Source organism: Hylobates moloch, unplaced genomic scaffold (assembly GCF_009828535.3).
Source record: "Hylobates moloch isolate HMO894 unplaced genomic scaffold, HMol_V3 SCAFFOLD_20, whole genome shotgun sequence".
In the NCBI taxonomy this organism is placed as follows: Eukaryota; Metazoa; Chordata; class Mammalia; order Primates; family Hylobatidae; genus Hylobates; species Hylobates moloch.
This window is the reverse complement of record NW_026652295.1, coordinates 28638382-28653025: the sequence shown is the minus strand read 5'-3', so window position 1 is coordinate 28653025 and position 14644 is coordinate 28638382. Positions and strand designations below refer to the sequence as shown.

Sequence of the window (14644 nt, the reverse complement as noted above, 5' to 3'; positions counted from 1 at the left end):
CATCTTGACTTGTTTGCATTTACTGTTAATTCTGCATAGTTCTTGGGGGCACTCGCCCAGTCTCAGAACTCCTCTACAAAGAGGCTTCTGTGAGGACATGATTCTGGTGGCAGTGGCTTTATTGTCATAATGAGAATAATTACTTCCTGTCTTCCAGACACAAGAGTGTAGTGGGAGGCAGGAAATTTACAAATAATATTCACTGGTGATATTATTTGTGATAATATCCAGTGTCTGTGATAGCTCCACAATCTTAAATTAAAGGCAATCTGCACAGCAATTTTCATTAGTATTTTTTGTTTCTCTGTGAATTTGAATACACCTTTCTTTTTTTTTAATTCCCTACTCTGGCCCCCAGACAATGAAGCTGCACTTCTCTTTGCATTCTAGGGACACCTAGCCCCAAAGATGCAGGGAAAATTGGCCATGACGAGAGTCCACCCTTGGCCCCACTCCTTCCTTCGTCTGTTATTCTGAGTATGAGCTCTGCTACCTTGGTTATCTTTGTCTTAGAGTGCTGGGCTGGACTTGTCCCAAATTTCAGACTTTGACTACAGACTTCTTGATCACACATAAGAAAAAGAATAGATAAGACAGAATTGTTCTGCTCCCAACTAGGTTCTGTTTAATGCTTGGGGAATTCTTTCTCCATTGCTAGTTTTTGTCAGGTTTGTCAAATATCAGATGGTTATAGGTGAAAATCAAATCAAAACCACAATGAGATACTATCTCGCACCAGTCAAAATGGCTATTATGAAAAAGTCAAAAAGCAACAGATGTTGGCAAGGTCGTGAAGAAAAAGGAATGCTTTTAACACTGTTGGTGTGAGAGTAAATTAGTTCAACCATTGTGGAAGACTGTGTGGCAATTCCTCAAAAACCTAGAGGCAGAAATACCATTCAACCCAGCAATCTCATTACTGGGTATATACCCAAAGGAATAGAAATCGTTCTCTATAAGACACCTGCATATGTATGTTCATTGCAGTAGTATTCACAATAGCAAAGACATGAAATCAAACTAAATGCCCATCAATGATAGACTGGATAAAGAAAATGTGGTACACATATATCATGGAATATTTTACAGCCATAAAAAGGGATGAGATCATGTCCTTTGCAGGGACGTGAATGGAACTGGAGGTTGTTATCCTTAGCAAACTAAAGTAGGAGCAGAAAACCAAATACAGCATGTTTTCACTTATAAGTAGGATCTAAATAATGAGAACATATGGACACATGGCGGGAGGCGGGGGGAACAACACACACTGGGCCCTGTTGGAGGGCGGGGTGGGAGGAGGGAGAGGATCAGGAAGAATAGCTAATGGGTGCTGGGCTTAATTCCTGGGTGATAGGATGATCTGTGTAGCTGACTACTATGGCGCACCTTTACCTATGTAACAAACTTGCACATCTTGCACATGTACCCCTGAACTTAAAAGTTGAAAATTTTTTTAAAGAAGAAAAACATTAGGGAGTAGCTGCCTATGGGAGTGAGGAGAATGGGAATAAAAATTGGGGAAAGAGGAGAAAATACAAATAAAACCAGAAGACCTTGCATGGACTGATGATGATAGTGTTCCAAGAACCGAGAGGTATGAGTGAGTCAACGCTCTACACTGGAAGTCTGAAAGAAGGAAAGAACTGAAAATGAAAGAGAAAATAAAGGCCATGAGTAGAGCTAGGAAGCTTCCTTATAGACAGGAGAATGGGCCCCACATCCAGAGCAAAGTAAGCTGACCAGAGAGACAATGCATCTGCCTAGGCTCTAGTTCCCATTACAACCAGCTCACTGTCATCACGGTTCCTGGGCTCCAGAGACATTCCCTTATAGGTCCCACCTTAGTCCTTACAATAACCCCTCCGGTTCTCTGAGGCACCTCAGTGTGACTGCTCCTCACATAGTCCAGCAGCCTAGCAGTTCTTTTGTGGGGTCTCTTTGCCCCCTGCCCAGTAGTGGACAGAACTCAGCACTTGGAACTCAGGAACACTTAAAAAAGCATTAGGGGCAAGATAGGTTGTGCGGAGGATCCTGTAGGGGAGATAGAGGACAGTTTTACATCACAAACACAGGAACACAGCCATCCTGCGGCTCCAGCTGGACCACCAAATGAATCATTTTCCTCTGCTTTTCCTTCAGGCAGCTCTCAGTCCTCACCCTGAGGTCTTAGCCACTCCCAAATTTCTTTTGGCTTCTAAATTTCTCTTTCCTTTCTTATGCAGAACAATTTATTAATATAGGCACAAAGCCTCCAAATGTGCATATCCACACTTTTCAATGATCTGGACCACTCTAAAATTAGAAGTACCAGAGACTTGGAAATACAGTGTGCTTGTGGTTCATCGGTTCTTTTTTTTTTTTTTTTTCTGTTTCATACGGAACCAAAAATGCCCTGTCTGTCTAAAACATGAATTCAATGGGTAGCAAATGAAACAAAGCCCCATTGGGATGTGTCTGTTTTAGAAGTCTGAGTGTGGCGGAAAGGTGACTGCACTGAGCTCCAGGATGGGTAGATTCTACTTCAGCCGGTCACAAGGACCAGCTGTGAAACTTGTTAGACAAGTTCATTTAACTGCGTGCCAGTTTTCTCAACCACCAAATGAGAAAAACAAAATAGGTCTTATGTATTTCACAGGCTTCTTGTAAGGCTCAAATGAAGATGTAATTAAAACAAATTTTTTTAACTTTATAGCCTTGTGTAATGTTTGACCAATGTTACAACTAGCATGTGTTGCACATAGTTTTTCTTTTGGAGGGGTTGCAAAGAATATTTATGGCATAATCTAATTTATGTAAAAAAAGAGAAAGCAATATATATTTGTATTCAAAACTTGCAGGATACACAAAAAATTGATACCAATGATTAACTATGGGAAGTGGCAAGGGGAAGTGTTGAGTGGGTGGGGAAAGAGGTTTTTATCTATACACTTTGAAAATGTTTGAATTTTCTTAACCATGAGCATATACAACTTTTATAATAAGTATTGGGCAATACTACTACCACTACCACTACTACTACTGCTAGGTTGGACTACCAAGCCACTTGGGTCAGACAAGGATGGCTCTGCTCACCACGCTGGGGGGCAGAAGAAACCCCACATTGTCTGGTTTCTTTTATATCAAGAACCTCTATTTGCCCAGCAGTCAAGTTAGGGTTAATTATTCACATCACAATGATTCATGTTACAATTTTTAAATAAAATTCACATATGGTCCAAACTCTTTGAGTGCCTTTAAAACATCTGACCCATGCTTTAGGAGCAGGGCTTATGCAATAATGAAGATGTTCTTTGTTTTGTTTGTTTGTTTCTTGGAGACGGAGTCTCACTCTGTCACCCAGGCTAGAGTGCAGTGGCACGATCTCAGCTCACTGCAAGCTCTGCCTCCCGGGTTGAAGTGATTCCCCTGCCTCAGCCTCCCAAGTAGCTGATCTGCCACCACACCCAGCTAATTTTTGTATGTTTAGTAGAGATAGGGTTTCACCATGTTGGCCAGGCTGGTCTCAAACTCCTGACCTCAGGTGATCCACCTGTCTTGGCCTACCGGCCTGAGCCACGGTGCCCAGCTTGGTTTTTTTTTTTTTTTTTTTTTTGAGATGCAGTCTCACTCTGTCACTTGGGCTGGAATGCAGTGGCTCGATCTTAGCTCACTGCAACCTCTGCCTCCCTGGTTTAAGTGATTCTCCTGCCTCAGCCTCCTGAGTAGCTGGGATTACAGGTGCCCGCCATCACGCTCAGCTAATTTTTTTATTTTTAATAGAGACAGATTTCACCGTATTGTCCAGGCTGGTCTTGAACTCCTGACCTTAAGTGATCCACCCGCCTCAGCCTCCCAAAGTGTTGGGATTACTGGCGTGAGCCACCATGCTGACCCTAAAGTGTTCTTGTACATAGAGTATCGTCTTACACTACAGGGAACCTGGATTGGAGTTGAAGGCAGATTTTTTTCAGAGGTTGGGGTGGAAGGGTAAGGATGTGAGTGCTCAACTTGAGAGGAGAAGGGGTGGGGGGAACCATCACTTGTATAGGGATTCATACGTTGCTTTGTAAAGTTATTTTAACCTGTGGTCTGTTTCTGTGTCCAAATAATAACTGCAATAATAACAAATATTTGAGAGGTTAGTTAGACCTGAGCAAAAGCCTCATTTTATTAAACAGTGGGGCCTGGTGATTGTCCCACTGTCTGTCATCAGGGGTGTCCTGACTAAAAGAAGGGACAGGACTGTGTCTTGGTCACGGACGGATCAGCACCCTTCCTCTCTGCATCTACTCCCTCGAGCCATCTCGGCCCTAAATTGCCAACACAGGCAGATTCCATTGGATTTAAGCCTTTCCTCCAGGTCCCATCAGCGCTAATTGGACACATGGAATCCAGAGGTCTGTGAGTCACACTTTCTTAGGACATTCTCTACAAGTCTAGAGAAATGACCAGAAGGGAAGGGAAAGGAAGGGGCCCTGGGGTCCACCCAGGGCTGATGAAGAGGCCCTAAGCCCTACAAAGGTGGAGGCACCTTCAGGTGTGTGTCAAAGTACGAAGTTAACTGTATAAATTAGTGCAAGTCCAGCAAAACCCTGGTTTTTCCCACGATGATTATTTTGAAACAAGTTTAAACATTTTATTTTAGATGTCTTTTTCTTTTTTTTCCCCGAAAGCCCGCTGGCTCCTAGGTTGGCTGTTGCCCTAGGCACAGCCGAAGCCGCCTGTGCTTCTGCACTCGGAGGTGCAGAGAAGGCCGGAGCGTCACAGGGAGGCTCAGGACGTCAGGAAGCTGAGGGCCTAAGATAAATAAACTAGAAACGACCGCTGTTCGAGACTCAAGTCCCCTGCCCTCTCGCCTCACGCGGGCACAGGGAGCCCCCGGGCCGCGCGCTGGCCAGGGGCGGAGCTGGATCCCAGGGAGCCGCCGTCTCCGCTTCGCCGCCGTTCGCGCGCCCCACTTCAGCCTTTCAGCGTAAGGCAGGAACCTTTCTTCCAGACGGCAAAGAAAGGGAAGACTTTGCCGGAGAAAGAGGCAGTGAAGGTGAAGATGGGCTCCTGGGTCTGGGCGTTGTGGAGGGTCACCCGCCCCGCCTCGTAGTCCAGGGCGACGCTCACGCCGCGCGGGATCTCGCTCAGCGGCAGGTCGGTGCCCGGGGAGGTGCTGGCCCAGCACTGCTGGTGCGAGATGATCACGGCCCAGACGCCGTCCTCGGCGCTGAGGCCCATCTCCCCCTTCCTCCTCACCCCCTCCCCGGCCACCCCCACCGTGCAGCCGCCGCCGTCGCCCAGCTGCAGGTCAACCTGCCAGCGGTGGCGCCCGGAGGAGAAGCCCGGGAAGCCCAGAACGGCCGGGAGGCCGTCGAAGCGCAGCGGGCTGTCTGGCAGGTTCTTCTTCTGCCGGGTGTACCTCACTGACTTCCTGTCTTCCGAGAGAACCAGGCTCCGGCTGGCGGTCTGAGGGTCCAGAGTGATGACCCCTAGAGGGAGGAGAGCGCAGACATCAACAGCGGGCGGCAACCACAGATGTTCCTAGAGCAGGCAACGCGCGTGGGAGGCAGAAGGAGTACCGGACTTGGGCAGCCTGACATTGGGCCACTTCTCTGAACCGCCCTTCTACCTAATCAGCGAGTGGTGCTGTAAGGATTTGCTTCTCAAAGTGCAGGAGGAGGGACCAGCAGCATCCTCACCGCCTGGGAGTTTGTTAGAAATGCAGAATACTGGGCCCCATCCCACACTACTGAATCAGAAACTGCACTTTAACAGGATCCCTAGGAGACCTTTCTGCATATTAAGTTTGAAAAGCACTTATCTATACCAGAGTGAGTGAGATGATGCTTATGGAAACAACTTCTAAATTAAGCACCAATTTAAAAATAAATGTGATTTTTTTAAAATTGCACATTATTTGTTCAAATCAATAAAGAGTCCAGCACAATGCTGCCCAAAAAACTAGGGCTTGATAAGTATTTTTCAACGAGTAATAGCTATACAAGTAGATTACATTAATTGAGCACTTACTATGAGTCAGGTAATATACTAAGCTCTTTGCATGTATTAATTTATTTTGTCCTCACAGCTACTTATGGGACAGGTACAGTACTTTTTTTTTTCATTTTACTGATGAAGAAAATATTGTGGGACAGAGGCTTAATAACTTGCCCAGTGTCTCAGAGTTAGCAAGAGCTGGAATCGAGAACTCAAGCAATCAAGCTCCAGAATTCATGCATTTTATTGCTCTGTTTGCTGCCATGGATTGAATAGGTGAATGGAAGAATGACTCCCCAAATCCCAAGCTGTTTACCTGAATCTATTTCCAGATGATGCGCCAAGTTTTCTGGGGGAAGCAGAAATAGAAAGAGAGATCTGTGACTTATTACTTCTTATAGGCACCCCCAGGGGCAAGGTGTCTTGAGTACAATGTGAAGATGAGGACAGAAGACTCAGCTTCTGCTGTGGTCTAGTGGAGGAGAAGGGTCTTCACCCTCCTGGACTCTCAGTCCCACACCTGTCCTTAGGGAGTGGAGGAGATGCTCTGGGAATGGTGCCCCTGAATAAACTGAGATCACTAAGGGAAGGCTCTGGGGAGGGAAGATGTCTTGAGCCAGATTTCGATGGCAGAGAAGGATAGAGATGGGTGGAAGGCAGGAGGACAGCTAACGGGACTGGGGAAAACTGCAGCTCCTTCCCCTTTACCTGAGAACACCTTCATCATCTCTGGGAGGGTGAGTATTTTCCTGTGGAAATCACGGATCTTCTTGACAAGGTCAGGAGAAATGGCCTCAGGACTCACAAAAGTCTTCATCTCACACCTGCAGACAGGTTTGGTAACCAGTTAGGTCCAAATTCCAAAAACAAATGTGCAGGTGAGACCAAGTGAGGCTAAAATCAGACTAAAGAATGATCTTGGCATCTGTGGTGAATAATCAGATTGAGTATCATTTCTTTACTTTTGCTGGAAATATATAGTTACTAAAGTAGTAGGTATTTCAGTTAAACCTAAGAGGAACTAACGATAATTACTTCTCAAGAATTGGAGGTAAGCCCCTTTAGGAGAATGGTTCTGTAGGGGCTAAAGGACAGAGATCATTACCCCTTTTGGTCTCTAGAGGGCAACAGGGTACCATTTGAAAACAGCCTTAAACTACCCTTGTGTATGCTGCTATTTGTAAAGGAAAAGAGGCTAGAAGGGAAGAAAAAAAAGGATAAACGAAAATATATATTGTAATGAAAAAAACTCCTGATTCTGGTCCCAGCTCAGTCCTCATTAGACACTTGCTGCATTACCTTGAAGACTCTTCACCCCCGGGTCTCAGTTTCTTCTTCAGACTGGAAGACCTCCAAGCCCTTCTAGATCTAAACCTCTAACGCTCTTTGAAAAGCATGTTTGGAGACACTTCCTGATTCATGGACCCTGGGTTTCTCCTCCCTGCACGGGAATAGGCACAAAGCACGTGACAAGTGTTCCCTAGTCACTACACCTCTCCTCATCTTAGTGCAGACTGCTAATGCTTATAGCAGACAGAAAAGGAAAGGGCCATGCATTTACAATGCCTCTGGCTCCTGGTGGCTGTCCTTTTACAGTAGCATTAGAAAATTCTGAAGGAAACCAGAGATGTGTGTAAAAAATGAATGAATGAAAGAACAGGCTGGTATTCCCAGTTTCCATGCTTATCATAGTCTACAAAAAGTATTTCCCCTTTAAATTACATTTTAAATGGTGTTAGATACAGACTCAAGTACTAATAATTTCATAGATTAAATAAATGTTCCTGGATCAACCTAAAAACATGATTATTATTTATAACTTCACTTCTAGGGGAAAAAATATGTCCCCAATACCAACCAATCAATTTAAAAATGAACCTTTAGAACGCAAATCTTTAGTAAGTTTGGACTCTTTGTGCACGGTTGAATGAGACAGTGTGTCTGCCAGAGTGCCTTTGCTTTCCTGGCAAAGTGGGTGGCAGTAAGTGCCCCTACCCCTTCCCCTTCAGTCTTGATGTTGAGTAAAAGGAGGCAGGACTGGGGAGTGGGCCCTACCTGCTCTGGTTGACTCTGACGTCCTACAAAAGAAAGACAAGAACATACATTTAGTTTCCATGAGTCCTTCCTGTCAGGGATTGTGTACATCCTTTTGCCTTTAAAATATGAGCTCAAAACTCTCCTTCTGCAGAGAGTTGTCCTGTTTAATTACCTACTCATTAGATTGTTCTTTCACATCATGTTTTCTTACTAATTTGGGTTTCTGTAGTCAGTTCATTTGTGCTGGTTTCCCTGTTTCAGCCTTATCTTGGGGGTGGGTTGTGTCTGCAAGGATTAGGAGGTGGTAGAGAGCAGGGGCCTGCCTTCAGTTATCAGTTGGACCTGATGTGAGCCAGGATCACATATTCATAACCATAGCAGACACCAGTTATTGAGTTCTTTCTGTATACCAGGAACCATGCCAAGCATTTTGTATGGATTGTTTCTTATAATTCTGCAACAACTTTATGAGGGAGGTGCTATTGTTGTTCCCATGTTTAGAGAGGTTAAGAGACTCACTCAAGTCACACAATTGGAAGAGCCAACATTCAAATCCAAGACTTTCCGACCCTAAAGCCCTTAACATGACCACAGTGTATGACTTGGGCAAGTCTCCAGCCCCTCTGGGTCTGCGCCCCCTTAACCTCTCTCCACTTCCCTTTCCTGCCTCTCTCCAGCCCACAGCATGGTGCCCACCCCCTTCCCCGTGGAGTCCCTCTCCTATCCCACAAAGTGGTGAGGTGTTTCTCACTTGTAGAAGCTCACTTGCTGGCTGCTGACACTTCTCCTCCAGCTCCTTGACCTGGGCTCCAAGCCGGGTGACTTCCTCAGAGACCTTTGTGATATATTCATCCCTCTCCTTCCAAATCTGCTGCTCCAGCTCCCTCAGCCTGGCCAGCAGGAGACACTGCTGTTGCTCCAGCTCCTGCTGCAGCCTCTCAAAAGCTGTTTCCACCTGATGCTTCTTGCTTTCAATCTGAGTCTGCAAGGGATAAAAGGCAGACATGGTTAGGAAGGGGCTCAGAGATAGCTTCCAGGATGATAATCTATTTACTTATTATTGATTAACAGGGATAGGGAGTAACTGGTTTCAAGACTTATTCCATTTACTAATATGCCTAGAAGTAGATAGCTCTCAGGATGAACTTACCAATGATGAGGGCTATGCTATTGTCTTAGCTAGAGATTCTAATAATAATGCTACAATATGCTCTCAGAATGATGTTGAACTTTTCAAAAATATTTCCACAACTACAATACCATCGTAACCCTACTATGCCTTCTTAGAGTTAGGTGGGGAAGACTGTAGTCATTTCTTAGAGGCAAAAGGAAGTTGTGATTGGAGTCAACACAACTTAGTGGGAGAGTGTATAATTTTGGTTTTAGCCATGGAAATCACCAACTACAGGGTATACTTTGATGAGAGCTGAGGGATGGTGGAGAGGTTGTTTTGTCCCCACACTGTCTCCTTGGTCAAGGTACCAGAAATCCCCACACTGCGATTCCTGCATAAATTTATAGCATGAAAAAAGAGGCATGAGGGAGCCAGGTGTAGCCACACCATTAGCCTACTGTCCTCAAGGTCAGCCTGTGGTCCGGACTAGAATCCTGACACTAATATATATTTTCTGACCCCAAGCTTCCCATCTGAAGGTGGTGTGTTCAGGCAGACAGACTAGGATGGAAAGAACAATGAATTAAGGGTCAAGAGATCCAGGTTCATCATGAACTTGGGCTTTGCTATGTGGCCCTGGGAGCATTGCTTTTCTGGACCTAAGTTTTCTGCTCTGTAAAATGTGATATACAAGATGGATCTTGGATTGCAAGACATCAGAACCGCTTCTAGTGCTCATGGTCTGAGATCCCAAATGCCTTTGTGCAGCCACAGGAAGGTGAATGAGAATAGTTTGTCAGCTTTTTTCAGCCAGAAAACAGATACCAGCCAACAGGTTTCCCCAGAGTCTCTTCAGAAAACCTTCAAAGGAAAAGGTAGCCAGTGACGTGGCCTGTACCAGTAGCACTTGAAGCTTCTGGTCTTCTCGACACTTTACATCCTCAATCTCATCTCTCTCCATGCTCAGAGCTTCCAATCGACTCCTGAGACGATCCTGTGGGGAGAAGAATGGGTGGATAGAGGTGACTGAATTGATAATTCAACTCACAATTATTAACTGTCACATCCTCGGCACACTGTTGAGTGCTGAGGGATTCAAAGGTGGAAAAGGCCCAGTCCTTGTCCCTAAAGAGATCACTATCTCAGGAAGAAGTCAACGTTAAGTGATTAAAATACAGATAGATAAATGCGATAGTCCAGGGGTACACACAGTGAGGTAGGAACACAGACGTCAGCTCTGCCTGTAGGCCTAAGGGAAGGTTTGGAAAGCAGAAAACATTTACAATGTGCCTTGAAAGGTAAATTTCCAGTTGAATAGAGAGGGAGAGAAAAGGACTTAGTGCCCACAAATGTGAAGGACCTCTTCAAGGAGAACTACAAACCACTGCTCAAGGAAATCGAAGAGGACACAAACAAATGGAAAAACATTCCATGCTCATGGATAGGAAGAATCAAATATTGTGAAAATGGCCATACTTCCCAAAGTAATTTATAGATTCAGTGTTATCCCCATCAAGCTACCACTGACTTTCTTCATAGAATTAGAAAAAACTACTTTATATTTCATGTGGAACCAAAAAAGAGCCCAGATAGCCAAGACAATCTTAAGCAAAAAGAACAAAGCTGGAGGCATCATGCTACCCGACTTCAAACTGTACTACAAGGCTACAGTAACCAAAACAGCATGGTACTGGTACCAAAACAGATATATAGAACAGAACAGGGGCCTCAGAAATAATGCCACACATCTACAACTATCTGATCTTTGACAAACCTGACAAAAACAAGCAATGGAGAAAGGATTCCCTATTTAATAAATGGTGCTGGGAAAACTGGCTAGCCATATGCAAAAAACTGAAACTGGACTCCTTCCTTACACCTGATATAAAAATTAACTCAAGATGGATTAAAGACTTAAACGTAAGACCTAAAACCATAAAAACCCTAGAAGAAAACCTAGGCAATACCATTCAGGACATAGGCATGGGCAAAGACTTCATGACTAAAACACCAAAAGCAATGGCAACAAAAGCCAAAATTGACAAATGGATCTAATTAAATGAAAGAGCTTCTGCACAGCAAAAGAAACCATCATCAGAGTGAACAGGCAACCTACAGAATGAGAGAAAAATTTTGCAATCTAACCATCTGACAAAGGGCTAATATCCAAAATCTACAAAGAACTTAAACAAATTGACAAGAAAAAAATAAACAACCCCATCAAAAAGTAGTGAAGGATATGAACAGACACTTCCCAAAAGAAGACATTTATGCAGCCAACAAACATATGAAAAGAAGCTCATCGTCACTGGTCACTAGAGAAATGCAAATCAAAACCACAATGAGATACCATCTCATGCCAGTTAGAATGGTGATCATTAAAAAGTCAGGAAATAACAGATGCTGGAGATGATGTGGAGAAATAGGAACGCTTTTACACTGTTGGTGGGAGTGTAAATTAGTTCAACCATTGTGGAAGACAGTGTGGTGATTCCTCAAGAATCTAGAACGAGAAATACCATTTTACCCGGCAATCCCATTACTGGGTGTATACCCAAAGTATTATAAATTATTCTACTATAAAGACACATGCACACACATGTTTATTGCAGCACTGTTCACAATAGCAAAGACTTGGAACCAACCCAAATGCCCATCAATTATAGACTAGATAAAGACAATGTGGCACATATACACCATGGAATACTATACAGGCATAAAAAAGGATGAGTCCATGTCCTTTGCAGGGATATGGATGAAGCTGGAAACCATCATTCTCAGCAAACTAACACAAGAACAGAAAACCAAACACCGCATGTTCTTACTCATAAGTGGGAGTTGAGCAATGAGAACACATGGACACAGGGAGGGGAACATCACACATCAGGGCATGTCAGGGCATGGGGGGCTAGGGGAGGGATAGCATTAGGAGAAATACCTAATGTAGATGACGGGTTGATGGGTGCAGCAAACCCCCATGGCATGTATATACCTATGTAACAAACCTGCACATTCTGCGCATGTATCCCAGAACTTAAAGTGTAATGAAGAAAAAAAAGAAAAGGACTTAATGCCCCTGAATTGTATACTTAAAAAGAGAGAGAGGTGGGAGGATGGGAGAAGAGTATTCTAGGAGGAAGAGACTATGCGCAAAAAGTATTGGAAGCAGGAATGAATAAGACAACTCAGGAAAAAACAGCAAGAGCAACTCAGTCTGGCCAGACACGTGGTGCCTTGAGGAGGGCGGCTGAGCGATGAGGCCGGATAGGGAGGAAGGATCCCGACTGCAAAGGACCTTGAATGTCTTGCTAAAGACGTTGGACTTTCTTTGGGCACTAGGGATACATGGGAGGATTTTGAGCAGATGAGTGACTTTGTGTTTTAGGAGGATCTGTCTCCCAGCAGATTGGAAGGTGACTGGAAAGGGTGAGAATGGAGACAAGGAATGCCATGGAGACTGCAAAGTCTGAGCAAGAGATAGGGAGAACCTGGCTGTGAGGATAAGGCAGAATTAAAGATTTGGGAGATGTTTCTAAGGAAACCACTTCCAGACCTGGTGACTGGATGACAAGAGAGAGACCGGAGAGGCTGACAGGAAAGTGCCCCAAGGCCAGATGGGGAATTCTCACAATTCTGGACTACTGCCACCCTCCCTTTCTCAAGAAGAAGAGCAGTGCTAGCAGGTTCCCCTTCCCAGCTCCTCCCTCCCCTCTGCGCCCTGGCAGTCAGGGCCCTATAAATCCCATTTCCAGTCTGGATCCTGGGACAACAAGTTTACCCTGCCCATAATCTGCAGAAGATCCCACTCGGCACTGGGGCTTTCTTTCCATAGTGAGTGAAGCCAAGGCTACAGTTCTTTGCACTCCATCTCTGTGGGGTCCTCTGAGAGCTGGAGCTGAAGTTCCCTTCCCCCCAGACCAGAAACTACCATACATCCAAGTGGAGCCCTATCTGCCTTCAATCTGGGAATGCCTCGAAAGTCCCTGTAACCTTAGGGTTCCCTGATGTGGAAGCCTTTCATCCAGATCCCCACCCGATTTCCTCCGCTCATAACAGGACATCATTCTGCCCCAAACAGGCCCTAGGTAAAGCCACACCTCTTACCCGGTAGGGCTGAATGGCCTCGTCCAGGAACCCCACGGTGTGCGCCTGGTGCGTGGGACCCTCCCTGCAGAACACACAGAGGAACTCGGCATCGTTCTCGCAGAAGAAGTAGATCTTCTCGCCGTGCTCCTCGCAGTAAGTCTCTCCCAGCGGGCCCAGGGGCACAGGGGCCATGGGAGTCTCTGCCTGCTCCTCCTCTTGGCAGAGCGGGCAGAGCAGGATCTTGCCCGAGGGCTGGGCCCCCATCTGGGAGAGCGCGGGGAGGCAGAGCCGGCAGAAGGTGTGTCCACAGGGAACGGTCACCGCATCCTCCAGCGGCCCCGCACAGAGGGTACAGGCAGGCAGCTCATGGACCACCTTCAGGGACGGGGTTGCGGGCATCACGGTGCCTTCCCCAGCCCGTCCACTCCGGCCTCCTTCTCAGCCCACGCGAATTCCCTTTCCCTGAAATCGAGTCACACTTATATGAATCGCAGAGGGAAAGGGCTGCAGGGCTGAGAGAGAGAGAGAGGCAGGAATGCCAGCACAGGGAAGCCACCTGGCTCCGCCTCTTTTGTTCCCTAGAACCCTGGCCACCACCTATCAGCGGAGTGGGTCCAAATTCCAGGGCGTCTCGAATTACCCAGAATTTCCCAGTGGCGGCCAAGTAAGACAGTTCTTTACTCCTGGCTCCTTCTGGTCCCTAGGGTGGAGAACAGAGCACACCATGAGGTCACGGGGAGATGGGTTTCCTGGAATCTGTAGACCACAGTGGCTGGGGAGAACTGGGGAGCAGACGCTTCCTGTCAGGTTGAGCAGGTGGGAGCCATAAATTTCTGGCTCTGAGGCGTGCCCACAGCATCAAAGTCCAGGCTGGAGTGAAAGGTGTGGACTTCGGGAGATTCTGCGGGAAGTGTGTGGGCGGGGCGCTGTTTCGACACTGCAGGTAGGGGGTAAGGATTGCTCATCGGGTCCCCTCTTCTGCTCCCCTTTCCTCCCTCACCACATCTGCCCATGGTGGCCCCTCCTACGGTCCCAAATCCCCCACCACCCACCACAGTCCCCTTTGGGGTTCGAGTAACACTGGACTATTTTATTTATTTATTTATTTATTTATTTTTACTGTAGCGGGGAGAAGGCAAGAAACCATAATGCGAATGACTTATGTTGATACACATTAGAAAATGATTAGTCAGAAAGATAAACAGTTTCAACCACATGTATCTAGGGTTTAGTATTTTTATATTACTACATTCAATTTTAATAACCCTCTAGGCAAACATTATTACCTTCATTTTACAGAGAAAGAAATGTAAACTGACTTTCCAAATGTAAAGTGACTTTCCAAAGGTTACAGAGCTAGAAAGTATCATGTCAGGGACGATCCCAGTCTCCTGGCTTAAAGCCCTACAGTCCTCCCACACCCCACGCCAAGACCAAGATCAG

The 14644-nt window shown here is 45.8% G+C and overlaps 1 protein-coding gene across 1 annotated transcript; it reads right to left on the bottom strand.

Moving 5' to 3' along the window:
* Positions 1 to 4593: 4593 nt before the first annotated feature.
* On the bottom strand, positions 4594 to 13730 carry TRIM15 (tripartite motif containing 15). Its single transcript, XM_032140907.2, has 7 exons — positions 13220 to 13730; positions 10014 to 10109; positions 8753 to 8983; positions 8020 to 8042; positions 6673 to 6788; positions 6281 to 6313; positions 4594 to 5456 (listed from the first exon to the last, which is right to left on the bottom strand). Exons 1-7 carry the CDS (start codon positions 13598 to 13600, stop codon positions 4939 to 4941), a joined length of 1398 nt encoding a protein of 465 aa, XP_031996798.1. The 5' UTR covers positions 13601 to 13730; the 3' UTR covers positions 4594 to 4938.
* Positions 13731 to 14644: the final 914 nt, after the last annotated feature.

What these genes read in the sequence shown, in the direction of transcription:
- TRIM15 (XM_032140907.2), bottom strand. Translation starts at nt 13,600, where the DNA reads ATGCCCGCAACCCCGTCCCTGAAGGTGGTCCATGAGCTGCCTGCCTGT. An exon ending in GTCAGAGTCAACCAGAGCAG is followed by an intron (nt 6,789 to 8,019) that starts GTAGGGCCCACT and finishes ACCTGTCTGCAG; the next exon opens with GTGTGAGATGAAGACTTTTG. An exon ending in GATGATGAAGGTGTTCTCAG is followed by an intron (nt 6,314 to 6,672) that starts GTAAAGGGGAAG and finishes TGCTTCCCCCAG; the next exon opens with AAAACTTGGCGCATCATCTG.